Source organism: Drosophila tropicalis, unplaced genomic scaffold (assembly GCF_018151085.1).
Source record: "Drosophila tropicalis isolate 14030-0801.00 unplaced genomic scaffold, ASM1815108v1 contig_443, whole genome shotgun sequence".
Classification (NCBI taxonomy): domain Eukaryota; kingdom Metazoa; phylum Arthropoda; class Insecta; order Diptera; family Drosophilidae; genus Drosophila; species Drosophila tropicalis.
Genome location: NW_027172907.1, coordinates 2,724,949 through 2,741,918, shown reverse-complemented (window position 1 = coordinate 2,741,918; position 16,970 = coordinate 2,724,949). Strand labels below are relative to the sequence as shown.

General features: G+C 35.8%; 1 protein-coding gene across 1 annotated transcript in view; it reads left to right on the top strand.

Annotated features, from left to right (window-relative positions):
- Positions 1 to 156: 156 nt before the first annotated feature.
- The window catches only part of LOC137574276 (putative uncharacterized protein DDB_G0282129), a 36,522-nt gene continuing 19,708 nt past the window's right edge, over positions 157 to 16,970 (top strand). Inside the window, exon 1 of the mRNA XM_068286511.1 lies at positions 157 to 1,526. Within this exon, the coding sequence (XP_068142612.1) occupies positions 999 to 1,526 (528 nt within the window). The 5' untranslated portion in view covers positions 157 to 998. The remainder of the gene's footprint in view (positions 1,527 to 16,970) is intronic.

Sequence of the window (16,970 nt, the reverse complement as noted above, 5' to 3'; positions counted from 1 at the left end):
CCGTGCCGACGTTTTTCGAGTAAAATAGTGGATCAAACAGCTGGAAATGGGCTCAAATAGAGGCGTGAGCAGAGAAACTTAAAAGCGCGATCGGTTTTTGAAAACAAAAGCTTTGCAACGATTTTATGCGCGATTTTCTTCGCCAGTGTTGTTTTTGTTGTCAAGTTGAATAGTCGTGCGGACTCTCCGGGTTCTCCGAGCGAAACACACAGCAAAATAAAACCAAGATTGCAAAAAAAACCAGGGAAACGAATTGTTAAAAAAAAAAAAAACAAAAATATAAATAAATAATTAATAATGTCAGTGTTAATAATCAATCGGAAGTAATATTAATATAAGCACTAGTTTTGGAGGTTTTTTTTTTTTTTTTGATTTTGTTTTTGTGTTATTAGTTTTTTGTGTTTTCTTCGTGTTTCGCGCGAAAAGTTTTGAATTTGAGAGAAATTGATTAAATTGATTTGTAATAAATTCAATTAGAATTGATACATTCTAAACTAAAAATCAATTCAACGTCTGTTTTGTGTCTCCCTCTCTCTCTCTCTTTGGCGGAGTGTGTGAGCCTCTGTGCGTGCACGAGTGTGTGTGTGTTTGTCTGAGTGAGTGGTAAGCAGCAGCTGTCCAGAAGCGTGAAAATATGCGAAAAACTAACAACAATGCCAATTTAAAAGCGGAAAGCACACACAGCAGCAACAACAACAACAACAACAGCAATAGCGACAACAACTAACGGTATCCAAAGGAATCTCTAAAAAGAGATAGAGAACGCAATAAAAAAAATAAGAAAGAAAAACTTGAAAATTAGAAGGACACAAGCCATAACACCTAGAAGAAGAAAAACGAAAGAGAAGAGAAACGGAAAACAAAGATCAAAACAAAAAAAAGAAACTTTGTCAGCGGCAAGCTAACTTCATCCCCTCCTCTCTAACGCTTTCTATCTCTCTCTCTGACTCACTGTTAACAATTTTAACAGTTACAAGCAGAGAGCTCTCTCACGCACAATGGATGCAGGGGATTTGGATTTTCAAATGCCGTGTCGCTATTTCAAAAGTTCTTTTGCGCGTTCGCTTTCGCTGAATAGCAACAACAACAACAACAACAATAATGGGAACGTTGCCTTGGCATTGCCCAAGAAACCGCAAACAACAATTGAGGCCAACAAACAGCAGCAGCAGCAGCAGCAGCACCAGCAGAAGGAGATAGATATGAAGATGGCAATGATGATGATGAAAGAAACACAAGCGGAGGACAGTAAGAAATTGATGTCGGATTCATTGTCTTGCCTAACCCCACCGCCTCCTGCATTGCCGGCGCGGCGTCACACTATCAGCAACAACAACAACAACAACAATTTGTTACATTTTAAACCAGCAGCAACAACAACAACAACTAATCAGCTGCCTCCTCCTTCCTCTTCATCTTTATGTTCATCATCATCGTCGTCGTCGTCAACTTCGCCTCATCCAGCTACTACTCCAGTTCCCCCTCTACCAATGCAAAGGAATCTCAATCTTGTCTGGCCATTGCAGGTTTGTATCTCGAGCCTTTTTTGTAGTAGTTGGGATATGTATGTATTTATGTCACCTTGTTGTTTGTCACGTAGCCTTGACAGCCGACCCCCAACCAGTTGTCCCCTCTCACCACCTTCCAGGAATGGCAATGGGGATCCGTGTATTATGACAGAGGTCTCCTCTTAGTTTTTTTCTCTGTCTCTCTCTCTCTCTCTCTTCTCCGGTCTTTCATTTTTTAAGGTCAACTTGATTTATGTGCGAAAAATTGTATGAAAGTAAAGTGTTGATAGCGTCTATGTGTGTGTGTGCTTGTGTGGGTTTCACTTGACCATCATCATCATCATCTTCATCTTCATCTCAGTTTGTCGTAGTCAACATCATTCAAAGTACTTAATGGCATTTCAGGAGTAGTTTTAGTAGCCAGTTCATGGGTTTGCAATTCATTTAAGTTAAAAGTTGGCCTAATTATATTAACAAGTTCTAAGGAAAAACTACAACAAATTGAAAAACTCATGACCAAATCCCTTTATAGCAATTTTCTCAACATTATTTAAGTTTTGTTGACAATTTTACTTACTAAAGTCTCCGCTTAATGCCCACAACGACAAAATTTTGTGTAGGAAAAGTCATCAACCATTTAGGTTAAAGGCTCTTTCTAGGCATCCTTATCATCATTTAGAATAGGTGACAAGTAAGAGCTACTAACCAACTAACCAGAGGTCATTCTCTTCATTTTATTAATAAGTATTCCCATTTTAAATTTCCCAAACATTCTCCATTCTGCTTACCTGGTTTTTAAAATTGATGGGCGTTGAATCGCAACTAATTTTAGGCGGATTTTCATAAAACTTGTATCATTTAAAGGGAAATTTAATTTAATTTGAACTGGTATCGTAAAACGGCGTCGAACCAAATGACCTCAAGAATTAGATATAAAAATCCAAAATTTCGTTTGGCCCCAAAACAAATACTGAACAGTTTTATCATGGATTACCTAGATCTACAACATTGACAGTGTATGTGAGACGACAGCGCTGCGGCAGAGCTAGACCCTAGTCCGGGGAATGGGCCGTGCCGACCACTGTATTAAAGATTTTGGAAAGACTTGGCTAAACTATTGACCATATATTCTCGAAAGCTGACATGATAAGAATTAACTGTCATCATCTAAATACAATTGGGAGTCGAGAAAATCAAATTCAAAACGGGCTAATTTTCTGACCACCACTGTACATACCTATGAAAATGTCAGTCTCTTTATACTGTTAAGTAAAAGATTTCTATAGAAATGTTAAATTAAAGTATGTAGTCAAAATCAGACAGAAAGAAATCTGAAATTTAGTCAGAATTATCACTTTACTTTAGAAATTAAAATTAATTATTTTATTGGTAAAAGATGTTCCAATGTCTTTTATTTCATTTGTTTATTATTTATTGCTTATCAAATGTATAATATTCATTAAAACAAAGAAGCTTAAGATCATCTTTTCATTTAAAGTAAATATTCAAATTGATCTATATAGATCATACAGTCATGATGAACGCCTAGTCGGTGGCTCAATGGAGGCCTACTAAAACTAGTTCGAACCCCGACTTAGGTGAAGTTAGTCCCCGATGAAGCAATACTGAAAGATAGTTCCGTCGGGGATAATGGAAACGATAGTGGATAACAAACACTTATGATGAAAATAATGGGTACACCCCTTAAAATTTAACTTTATTGACTTTACAACTTTCTTGCTTTAACCTTAATCAGCAAAATTTAAATGCACCTTTCTTTAGTGAACATTTGTTTATAAAAATACCTCAATTTGGAAAAGAAAACAAAGTTACAACCAAAAAAAATGATACAGCAGAATTTTGTGCTTGATCGAAATAATATTTTCACATTAATTGACTAAGTTATTTCACGGAAAATCTATTTCTGTTTCATTGTGTGTATCAACCTTTGTTTTAGCATTACTTTTCTCATCCGGTTGGGCATATTCTTAACCAAATCGAAATCTTTTTTTCGATTGTTGGCACTTGATTCTATAGCTCATCCCACAAGTTATCGATGCATATATGAATTGGAAAATTAAAGTTCAAACTTATAAATTTATTTAATCCATTCCAATTCCTATTCAAGTTGATCCGCCTACAAGCTATAGATACATACGTACGTGTGTATATCAAACTTTAAGATCTTTAAAGATCTTTGCAAAATTTCCTTTAACAAGAATCTAGAAAAATGTAGAAGGCAAACAAACAAATATACAAAATTTAAACTTTTCCATCTACTTTGGGAAATGTTTTTGTTGGAATTTTCACGAAATTTAAACAACGGAAAAGTGCAAAGAACATTTCGTGTAATATTAATGAAGCATTCAATATAAAATTGAAGGCATTGTTCAAGGTTATACACACCTCGTCCCCACCTTTCCACATATCTCCAGCTGACTGTAGTTAACCTTCAATTATGGCACACATTTTTGGCTATTTCCTCTTTCCTTTCCAAATTGTTTGAAAAATCAAACGCATATAAACATTGAAAAGGGGGGCGCACAACAAGGCAAGGTCTGGGTCTACATATACACTATTCCAAGTGGTAATAGGTAGCCTAGGCAACAATTAGAATTTTAGTTTGTGTTTAGTTTTTCCCCCTCTCTCTGACACATTCCTGCCTCGAATGCGTGATGCGAATGCGTGTGGTGAGCCACAAGGCAAAGGTCAGCCCCAAGTCGAAGATAATTTAATGATTACTATTATATGGCTAAAAAGGTGGGCTGAGAAGGAGATTAAATATATAGCAGAAAACTGAAAGTTGTTGCCAACAATGAAATGGAAACAAAAGGCAGGCGGCAGCTAAAATACTCAACAAGTTGGTTGGCCTTTGTCATAGTTTCTCGAAACGGTGGGGGTGGGTGATTGGTCGATTGGTTTGGCTGGATGGTAACTTGAAGTTGGCTCATTATGAAATGTCGTCAAGATTTGCGGCTTTAATAGTTGTCAATAAAATGTAATGAGAAAAAGTAGCACTGACTATTTCACCAGAGGAAGGGGGAAGAGTGCGAAAAAGAGAGTTACTCGAAGAGTTACAAAGTTTAGTTAGTAACTTCTTTATGTCAAAACTTAATACGTAATGTTGCAATTGATTTCACTTAGAGATTGGACTTTTGGCAATGATTAGGGCAGATGCTTCTAGAAATGCTTCACAACCTCTTGACTAATGCAGAAAAAGGAAAGCCCAGTTGGGATTCACTTGAGTTTGGTATTTAAGCCTTAGTGACAACTTTAAGTTTGGCCCTCGTCTTACTTGCTGTCTCTCTCTCTCTCTCTCTCTTTCTCTCTCTGTCTCTCTCTCATCTTTGATTGTCACTTGATACTTGCTTGGATTGCCTGGTTGCCATTACCGTGCCGTGCCATGCCATGCCATGCCTTGCCATGCCGTGGTCGTTGTGGCCACACTTCAATGGCTCTGAGGAGCATAATTTGAATTTTTCTAACGCAGCTGCTGCTGCTTTGACTTTCGCCTCCCTGCACCCCTGCACGCCCTCCTCCTTGCTCTTGCCATGCCGCCTTTCTCACCTTTTCCATCATATTGGTGGTGTAGGAGAGTTCATTGCATTTCTTATTGCAGCTTTTCACTTTCAATTGGCAAAAAAAAGAAATAAAAAAAATTTCCAACAACCGCAAGGGGGAAAAGCGTGCGTATATGTTGACAGCAGCTGCCACATGGTTTGGTTTTCGGTTTTTGGTTTTTGATTTTCGGTTTACGGTTTCTTGGTGACAATTTTTCTTCTTCTTTGTTTATTTCACTTTATGAGCCATGTCAATTATGTTGACCTCCACCGTTTTGGCTTACCTAATCGCATGCGTTTCACATAATCTTTTAGCTTTAAAGATTGTCATTCGTCGTTGTCGTCGTCGTCGTTGGTTGTCATCATCATATCAAATGTCTTCATTTTATGAGTTATAGACCATGACGAAAATACAAAACAACAACGACATCAATTCATATCTACATAAATGCTATATTATATACCCAAAGTTGAGGATGGAACCTGTGTGTATGTGGGTAGCTAATTAGACGTTTAGTCTAATTGGTTGACATTTATGTATATGTATGTATATATTTGAATGACTAGGAAGCTGAGAAGGGCAAACAATCTCCATCAATCGTCCAAAAGGTTTCAATCACGCTAAATGTCTAACTCTTGAGGCTTTAAAACCAATTACTGAATTGCGGTTAATTTATTCCAAAATTTCTTCGGCAATTCCCATACCTTGAAGGCTTTTGAGCCTGGCTTGAACTGCTTACTCTTTGCACTTAACTATTCAGTTAAGAATTTTCATCAAATCGTCAAATCGGGAGCGTATTAAAAGAGAAATGGAACCAATTCTGGGTTTTTTTGATACAAATCTTCATACTGATTTAGTAGATAGGACCGCTTTTTGAACCAGAATATCTAGTAACTAGTTTAGTTTTAATTTTAGTTGTATTTTAACATTTCGTTTCGATTGAATCCTTGAATCTACATCTATGTTTAAAGATATAAGTGCTTATACAGCCGTGGCAATAAGTATTCGGACAATTTGATCTTTTCATTTTTTAAATTTTATTCAATTAAGATAGTTTCTTACTTTTTTATAACTAGTTAGTATTTGGTTACAGTAAGTGAGCTTTACATTAAGTTCTGTTATAAATTTAAACCTATTTGTTGATGTTTCCATCCCTCCTAACCTTCAAAAAAACTTTTAAAGTCACTTGAGATAAAATTTTATTGTTTAAAGTGTTTTTCGATATACCCAAATATACTCTGAACATTAAAAAAATTGCCATATCTTGATGGGAATTTAAACTGTAACTTTTATTTATAGTATTCAAATAAATCTGGTTTTATGGGGAATAAAAACATTTACGTACACATACATACATATGTATGTGTGTATGCACATGTTTATTTATATAGTGTAAGCAAACTTTTGGCCAACAGTGTAAACATTTTTGCCAATCTCATTTCTGGCTGTTTCGTTTAACAAAAATTCATTTTAATTGTTTCGCCCATTAAATTAAACAATTTATGAATGTGTAGATGAATTTGTTTATGACTTTTTCATTTCATTTCATTTCAAAAAAGAAAACAAGATTAATGAAACTATGAAAGGAATCAGTTCTAAGAACTTTATGAGCATAAATCACAGAGAGAGGAGTAAAGAAGAAGAAAAAGCCAATATTAAAGTTCTTTAAAAACGAAAAACCACACACATTCAACACATGAGAAAGGCAAACTTGGTGAAGGTGGGGAGGGAAACGCTGCTGCAACTGCTCTTCAATCGTCAATGACATTAGCGAGGAGAAGACAGGAGGATAAGAGAAGAGAGGGAAATTGGTGGTACTAGCCTGGGGCAGGTTACATTACGCAAAAAGCCAAAACCAAATGAAAACAAAAAACGAAAAAAAACCAAAAACAAACCAAAGGACCATAAAATAATACCCTCTTTTGAATACTCTACCAACTTAGAGTGCGACAGCTTTGATCCTCACAATATTTATAATGTCATTCAGTGAATGGATCCATTATTTGGAAAGGGTAATAAAAAAAAAACGCCAACCAGAAAGAAAGAAATAAATGTGTCTGTTGATTTTACGTTGCATTTTTTGTTGGCCACCAAAGGGAGCAAGCTCCTCCAACAACAACAACTCACTCTTGCCGGCTCCCACATAAATTTTTTTTCCATTTTCTTTTTTTTTTGGCCATTGGCAAAGTGAGGAGTGAGGAGAGGGGGGTCCCATGCAAGAGAAGAAGAATTTCCTCACTTTATTTTCCCAAGTGCTTCTTCTCTTTTGCAGACAAGTGTGATATTTATTTATAGCCAGAAGTTGGAAAAGCTTCAAGATAAATGGAATTGGGTTAACATTGCATTTGAGTATTATGCCAAACCCCCAATTCCCTACCCAGTCCCTCATCACATATGTTATTCAAACGAACTCAAAGCAATGTATGAATAAATAAATGAATTAAATGATTCAACAATTGAATAACACATTAAACAAACTTACCCAAAAAAAAAAAAAACTATCCAATTACTCTCGTGATATTTTCATTCAAGTATTTTTGCAAATATAATTATTGTTATAGAATATTTATTGAATTGTGATTGTAATTTCATTTAATTTGATCACTCTGTATTTGTTATGAGCTATGACAATCATTTCAATGCTACAACCAGTTGAGAATTACAACAGTATTCAACTGAAAGAAAGAACTTTCAAAGAGCTTTGCGTTTTTTCACAAATATGCGAAATTATTTCTGACATATTTTAATCAAATTATAAAATAAATACCTACCTGAAAAATCAGTTAGTTAGTTGGAATTTTCTTTTGGATTGTGAAATTTGTTGTCGTTGTCATTGTCGTCTTCATCTCATTAGCTTCGGCTTGCCGGAAACTAGTTGACCATTATATTTGGCCATTTATTTCTATCTATCTATCTATGTATCTATCCTATCGCTCCATCGCTCTATCGCTTCAACTTGCCTATGCCAATTAAGCCACATTGCATGTCTCTCTGTCTGTGTCTGCATTTGTATTTGTATCGGTGTTTCTCTCTTCTTCGTCTTCTTCTTCTCAATTGCCAATCGGCAATCTGTCTCCTTTTGCCTATTGATTGACACATTGATATACATACACCATAACATATTAGACGTTATACATAGATAGTTTGATCAGTTTGAAAATGTTGCCTAGTTTGAATTTGGCTTTGGGTTTTCATTTGCGTTTAGGCCATCATTTAAATGCCAGTTGCACACGCATGGCCAAAACAATTAGCCTTTACTTCACTTTTGTGGCCATTTGAAAAGATAAGTTAAGTATATGGATATGGCCCATACATATGGGGATATGATTATGGTCAGCGACGAGAGCCAGTCAAGAAATGCATAAAATTGCCATTGCTAAATGTGCTATGGAATGGGTATGATGGAATGTGTGCATTACAAGAGAGACGGACAGACAGTGAGAGAGAGAGAGAGAGAGAGAGAGAGATTAACTGAGATGCCTATATGCAAGTAGTAAGCTCCTTATTTGAATAGCTCCAAACTACAATTATGATTAATTAATGTTGTAATTTAATTTCCAAGTTCCCTCATAAGGAGATCCACTCTAGAATTGGCATTAGCTATATCAACTAAGTATTTCAAAGCTTAAACTGGTTGGGAATTACAACTATATTTTGTGTTTTGCTACAGCCAATTGGGAGTTTCAAAAGAGAACCTAGAAAATTATGTTTTTCACCATATATGTACCTAGCCAGATTCTAGAACTATTCAATCTAATTCGAGAAGAAATTATTTTATTAATCTCAGAGTAGTCTCCATGTCAACAAAGTTCTTTGGCAACGTCCCAAGGAATATGTGAATATTTATTAAACATTTCAACCAGAAGTTTTTGCCAATCTAGTCAGAGATTCGTCTCGAGAAAGGTTAGAAATGTTTTTTTTATTATATTGGATTTCTGTCGATCTTTTCGAATTTTATCATTCCTTTGATTGTAGTCTTCAAATCAGAAAGTTGCATATATAAAAAGGAAAAACAGAAAAAAGCTAAAAATTAGTTTGAAGATTATAAATTTCCTTAAGACGAAAAAATTGCCAAAAAAATTATGATCCATTTTTGACGTGCTTAGTGTTTGAATTGAAATCGAACATTTTGGAGGGAAAATCATTCTTGGAAATCGAAATTCGACTAGTTGGAAAGGAAAAAATCTCAGTTTTGGGGGCAATTTACCTATTGACGATCCCTCACTGTTTATCCTAAACCAAATCGATGTTAAACGATAACAAAATATATTGATTTGTTTGAAATATTCAATCAAATTGCAAAAATATTGTTTGCACTAAATCTCTCTCTCTCTATCTATCTCTCTCTCTCAATGTATTTCAAAAACGCAAATTCTAATTCTAACACCACCTCCCCCGTGGCTTTAAGTGACGCATTAGCATTTTGCGTCTTAAATTAGGTGCTCACCTTTTCACACGGTACTTAAAATTAATGCCACAAAAGAATTCACCCCCAAAAAAGATGAGTCACACACACACACACACACACATAGGCAAATTTTTAAATAAACGGAAGGGGGCGACTTCTATTAAAAATATATATGTATTTTCCCACAAAATGTCTACATTTAATGGGCCCTTCGCTTTCGGTTCGGTTTACTCTTCTCTCTATCGCTTACCTTTTCTTGTGCGTTTTAATTTAAACACTGTTAATTTAGTTGTTACGCTTAAAAACCCAAAAAGCATCTTGATAAATAAAACAAAAACACAAAAAAAAAAAAAAAACGTAAAATTTTTTTCTCTTTTCAACAACAACAAAAAGAAAAGTTACATGAGCAAAAAACCAGAGGGCCGGGGCTAACTTCGACCGCGTCAAAGTTTGTATACCCTTGCAACTTTTTTGGTAACTCTTTCCTTACCCATTAGCCATCAATGTGGAAGAACGTTTTATCTAAAAAGGCTTAAGCTTGAGAAAGAAAGGCCTACAATCATAGGAAATAACGAAGATATTGATCAAAGTCACTCTTTTCCACCGATCGTTCCTATGGGAGCTATATGATATAGTCACCCGATCTTTATCAAATTCGACACAGTCATTAACAGATATATTAAATTAAGAAATGTTTAATTTGAAAACAATCACGTTAAAAGTAACGAAGTTATTTACAAGTCACTGTTTTCGACCGATCGTTCCTATGGGAGCTATATGATATAGTCACCCGATCTTGATCAAATTTGGCATAGTCGCTTATAGGCGTAGTAAACTCTCTAATATTAAGTTTCACGATAATAGCATAGAAAATAACGAAGTTATTGAGAAAAGTCACTGTTCGTGACTTTGGGGTTTGTATGGGAGCTATATGATATAGTGGTCCGATCCGGCTGAATCCGAGATATACAACGCCTGCAGTATATACAAGCCTACGTGCAAAATTTCAGCTCTGTAGCTCTTACGGTCTAGGAGGAGTTTGCGTTGATCCAGACGGGCGGACGGACGGACGGACATGGCTAGTTGAACTCGTCTCGTCGTGCTGATCAAGAATATATATACTTTGTATGGTCGGAGATGCTTCGTTCTATGCGTTGCACACTTCTGACCAAAATTAATATACCCTTTTTGCAAGGGTATAAAAATAAAGAAGAAAAATGAAATAATTTCACCTCCAAAACGAGTGATATCAATCCTTTTGATTTCTTCTTGACTCATATGTGTGTGTCTGTGTGTGTGTGTGTGTGTAGAGTAGTATGTATGTAATTTGGACAACAACAAAAGCCAAAGTCGTCGTCGTCGTCGTCGTCATCATCGTCTTCTGTTGTGTCGAGCTAGAATTTATTATTTCCGCCAACATGTTGCCCGAAACTCCCTTTTTGTCTTTCTTTAACCTCCCTTCCCTGCCTCCCCCTCCTTCCCCCCACCCATACATACACATAGTTGACAAGCATTCGGTGGCGTTATTCCATTGAGTCAGAGCAACAGGTACGCATGCGCAACATCATGATGGTTGTTGTTGCTGCTTCTACTGGGGTGTCCGCTGAAGAGGAACGACAGCAGCAGCAGCAGCAGCGAAGTTGACGTAGATTTGCGGCGCAAACGCAGCGAAACGTGTTCACTGCGGTCCCTATATACAGATATATATATACATATATATGTAGCTATATGCCGGCTGCTGTTTTACTTTAATTTGGTCTACCCTGATGTTGTTGTTGCTGTGTTATCGGCGCAATTCCGCCTTTTGAAATTTGCTGCTCCGTTGAGCTTTTTTTTCTTTTTGTTTCTGTTTGGTGAGCTACTCAAAAGCACGGTGGAAAGGGTGCGGGAAGGGGTTTTAGTTAGAGTGGGGATTTGTATTTATTTTACACTTGATGAACACTCCCCAAAACGTCTACACCTCCACCTCCTCCCCCTCTAGAAACCACCCACCTAACATTTTCAAAGAACTTTATTTTAGCGATGAAAGCGTGACAAATACATATAAATTCTATATAGCTTATGAATCTCAAAAATATATAGAAAATGATTATTCTTGAAAATATTTGTGTGGTTAAGCTTTCAAATTATCCGATAAAAACATTGGTTTCTTTTCATTTTGTTATTAGTCAACATTTTCAATTTCTCATCATCGACTCAATACTCTTCATTAGATTAAGCTTAACTTAGTTATTAATGTAGTTTAAACTATGCGCAGAAATTCTCAAATATAATTAAAGATATTCCATTTACAATTGAAAAGGATAATGGGGTCCAACTTTGTCCCGTGCCCTTAATATTCCTCCAAAAGTAAATACTAATTATTTTTCAGATCGATCTTTTCTATGATGAGATGAGATCTTGATCAAATTTTGCAAAGTCACAGATTGTTGTTGTTGAAGTTTTATTTCAATTGTTAATTGATGAATCATAAGGAAATCAAATCAAGAAACCATAAATCATTATTGAATCTTTTAGGAAACCATTTGTGAATCATTAAAGAAGAAATCATTCGTGTGTTTAAAGATAAACATTTTTTTCAAAATTTCAAAAAATTCTTATCCAAATTAGCTCATTTGAAGTGCAAATAAAACTAAAAAGAGTTCATAGTTAGTTAAGCTATAGAACGCCGTTTAAATAGAAGAAGTCAGAAAGGAAAACGAAATCCACCAGGCACTCATAGGGTAATATGGTATATTAAAGTTGCCAAAATGTATGTTACAGGCAGAGGGAAGCATTTCCGACTCCTTGATCAGCATCAACAGGCGTCTGTCCTTCCGTCCGTCTGCTTATGCACCTAGATCTCCGAAGCTATATAAGCTAGAGCCACCAAATTTGGTATATGGACTCGTGAAGTATATCAAGTAATCAAGTTTATTTCAAATTGCCAGAGTTTATCTCACAGACTAATCTATTTGGTATGTTAATTCGCTTAGTAAAGGCACACAATTTTTGTATGTGTAAAATTTGGCCAAGCCCCCGTTTTTTTGCAGTCAATTTTTTGACACTTAAATTTGATATTAATATTTAGCAACATATCAAATTTGAACAAAATCGGACCAAAAATAGCCAAGTTATGCTTAAAAACGTTTCTCCATAAGGCCGGAATAGACCGTTGGCTGGTGGGGGCGCCAGAGTGCTCATATGATTAAGAAAGCGAAATACTGAGAAATGCCTTTAAAAACTGAAATACCTTTTTAATATTGCAGGACATATTTTTGATGATTTCTTCATCATCATTCTACATCTTAAGTATCCTTTGAAAATTGTAAACTTTGTTACACTTTTCATTGAAGAGTTTTATATGCAAATTATTTTACTCAAATTTATTTGGTAATATGTTTGTATATATAAAAATCAATTGGTTTTCTGCCCTATTGCTTTCTGTTTTGCTGGTTCGTCTTTTGACATCAACTAAGAGCTCAATTGATAATAATAACAATAATAATAGCAGCAATAATATACATATAAGAAGGAAAACTTCCTCGAGGTCAAAGCAATAATCATGAATTCATTCACAACAACAACAACAACAATAAATTCCTATATATTTATAAAAAAAAAAACAACAATCCTCAACAATTTTTGCCATTACGTGGATGAGGGGGAGGAGATTTCTTTATGGCCAAATACTCAAAACTAATTTCATGGCTTTAGTGTTAAGCTTCAGTGCAGTTAAAGCAATAACAACAACAACAACAACAACAATTTGTAATAAGGTCAACTGCGCTGCTTTATAAAGGTCACGGCATTCCTTGACTATGGTGAATGGATAGATGGTATATAGAGGTAGGTAGTTGAGTGGGTGGATAGGTGGCTTGAGTGGGTGGCTGGGTGGTTGGTATGCTCCTCGAGCCGCTGCTGGTTGGCTTGTCGCCCCAAGTGGCTTAACGAAAAAAAAAAAAGAAAAGAGATTTTATTCGAGGTTTTTAGTTGTTTGTTTTGCCATTGCAATTCCTTTCCTGATGCAACTGCATCAACAACAACAACAACAACGAGAAGTAAGAAAAACGTTGAAATAATGACAGCCCCAGGGTGGCTCTTTTTTTTCGTGGTGGTGGTGGTGCGCGGAGAGACAGAGCAGATGCTGTGGCTGAAATCAAAACATAACCCAAAACAATGCAACAAGCAAGACAATGCCATGAGGTGGATGAGTAGCAGCAGAAAGATGGGGGGCAATGCCGGAAGAGGGGGGCAATCCACCACAATGCTACCATTAATGAAAATGGCCAGCATGGAACTGCGAAATAGCGATAGTGAGATGAGATGAATGAGACAGAAGAAGAAAAATAGACAGAGGGAGGGAGAGAGAGAGAGTAAGTGGCAAACGGCGTAGTTAGCAGGGGGCAAAAGTCTACCAAAAGACAAACTACCAACTAATCTCAGTTACTCCTGCTAATTCTAAAGAGAGAGCCTTCTAATGGATTTTACTTATGACCAGTTGATTATAATGAGATATTATGAAGATTGATCCTTTTTGATGAAAAACTGTTTTTCTAGAGTGATTAGTTTAAATTACTAACATTTAATTTACTATCTAAAATAAACTAAATTGATCTAGATTAATCTTTTGAAAAATGTCTGAATCTTCAATTCAAAGAGTCAAAGATTAGCCCCAAATGCCTTTAATGAAAGAGTACTCAGAATTTTTATATTTCCCTGCTTAAGTCCTATTAAAATCGGAACACATTTAGAATTAACAATCCCGATCATGATATATCACAAAGACATGACTTTTTCTAAAGTATTCTAAAGAATACCTAAATTGGCCACATATCATAAAAATTTCAATACATTTTATAAGAATACACTCCTGGGCAGCCGATTAGCGCCACCCTATCCATATTTAGTTAAGGCTTTTGAAGTTTCATGCTTAATAGTTATAGAATTTCCTCGACTGTTGTACTTATAAGAAGTACAGACATACATATGTAAAAGTATATACCCGTGTACACCTATATAAATCGCTTAAGACAAGTGATTTAAAAATTAAATTTTTGAATTTGAAAACTGAGCCCCATTATCAATTGAAAAACGTCTGTTAACGACGCTCTTGAGATTGGCGCCCCATAAGTATCTCTAGTGTAGAGAGAAAATGTATCTGTATCTCTCTTTCTCTCTCTCTGTGTGTGTGTGTGTGTTAGACCATGCCCGCATTGTTTTCATTTCAGAAAACTGCTCCGTTTTCGCATGCTTAATTATGGCCATTGACATGCAACGTGTTGCAGTGATGACTGTGCGACTATTTGTTGGTGTTGTTGTTGTTGTTGTGTATCTATGAGATACACAAAACTAATAAGCACACTCTGTCTCTCGCTGTGTGTGTGTGTCCCTGTCTTGGCAGCAACAACAACGACAAGGCCTATCAAATTAATCATGTCGTATCGCATTTCGCCAGCCCTGTGTGCCGCTTGTGTGCTACAGTTACATTTATAGCTCTATTCGGTTATTTAGTTGGTTCCCCCACCTCCCACTTTGCCGGAATTTATCTTTTTTGGCTGCGACATAAATTACTCGCATTTGCAACTTGCAAATGGGACCCAGGCAGAAAAAAAAGGGATGGGTAGACGAGGATGGTGTGATGGCTAGTTGTTGTTGTTGTTGTTGTTTTGCCAGACACTTAGTCAGGCAGAGAAAGAGAGCTCTTTAAATTTAGTTTACGTCTCTCTCTCTCTGTTTTTATATACTCCTTTAGCCTCCTCCTCCCGCCCTTCACTACCCGCAATCACAATTTTGCTCTCTCAATCTCCATCTTTTGCTTCCTTTTACCATATTTCCCTCTATTTCTGCCATCTCATAAATCAGCTGGTTTTAGTTACAGTTTACAGTTTTGTTTACAGTTGTTTTTTTTTGCTTTTTCTTTTCGTATCTTTTGGTATGCACATATTTTAATTAGATTTCCCCACAGCCACACTTTGCCTCAGGGCACTTTGATAGTGGCAAATATGCTGAAAGGCAGCTAAGTTATATATATATTTGATAATTAGGGTTCTTCTTTTTTTTCCCCCCATTTCGAGTACTTTTGAGGCAAAAAGTGGGTTTAAAATTTTGTTTACATTGAGATTTGGTTTAAATTTATCATTAAATACATTCAAACTGGCAATGTTTAATAGAAAAATTTAGTGTTTTGAAAGTCGTTTGGATAACTTTTATTTAGGAGCTAGACTTTTCTCTCACTTTCTGGGAAATGTCCTGGAAAAAAGGCACTCAATCAACGGTAACTACAAGCTTAACTAGGATTATTTAAAAACACACAAATTCATTTTTCAAAACTAACTTTGTCTTACATTATTTTTGATGGTCATGGCTTTCGTGGAGTCATTTTAGGCCCTTAATTTCTCGCTTCTCAAAGGACAAACCACACAGCATTAAGTCAATGATGTAATCTGCTCCTTTAGTCTAATGATGAATGATTCAAAGATCAGATGAATCAATGATGTGTCAGATCTGTACGAAGATCTATGACTGATTCTATGACGACATATTATAAGAACCTTTAGATTTGAATGCCTAAAACAAATGCCTTGAAATCGTCAATAAAAAGTTGTCCCCAAGTCTCGTTTGACAATGGTTCTTCATTCTTGGATGGTCCAAGGGTAGCTCATAGTTCAGTAGTCTCCCATAAGCTGGACATATGAAGACAGAGTCATCCAGAGTGGATGATTTCTATCATCATTTTCTATTATTTAAAACCAACGAACATCGAAAAATCCTTTGAAAAAAGGAAACTTTCCATATATTATTAATTTTTCAATTAAATATCAGAAGGAAGAAACTCCTTAACTCAAGCCTTTCTTTCTCTCCGACCAACGCCATTTGGATTTAGCTCAAGTTTTGGTAATTGAGTGACTTTACTTTTAGTTTACTCAACTAACAATAAGATATTTATAAGTTTCTAATGAGACTGAGAGATTTTCAGTAGAGAGAAGGAGAAAACTAAATGACATTTAACTTTAAGACGTTTAAACAAACAAAAATTCACTAACTACTCGACTTTTATGTATAAAAATTTACAAAAGAAGATATCAAATATAAAATTTGGCAATGGAATCTCATCTCTGATAGAATTTGTTAGAAAAATATTTAAAAATTTAAACAAATTTTTAGCAAGCGCCAAGCCAAAGAAGCCAAATGGAAGCGTACATAAGTAATAGGCAACAGCAACAAAAATATATGTTAAAAGGCAATTAAACGCAATTAGCCAATTAGCATGGGTCATCAACTTGGCCAACAGCAGCAGCCAGCAATACAAGCAATAGAAGGCGAAGGAGGAGGAGGGAGGGTGGGTAAGACGGGCGGTTAGCAGCGCCATCAACTTCCGTTAGAATACAAAAAAAAAAAAAAAAAAACAAAATATGTACATATATTTAAATTGTGTTTGTATATTTGTTAGTTACTTTTCATTTTGGGCTGTTGGTCGGTTGTTGTTGTTGTTGCTGTTGTTGCTATTGCAG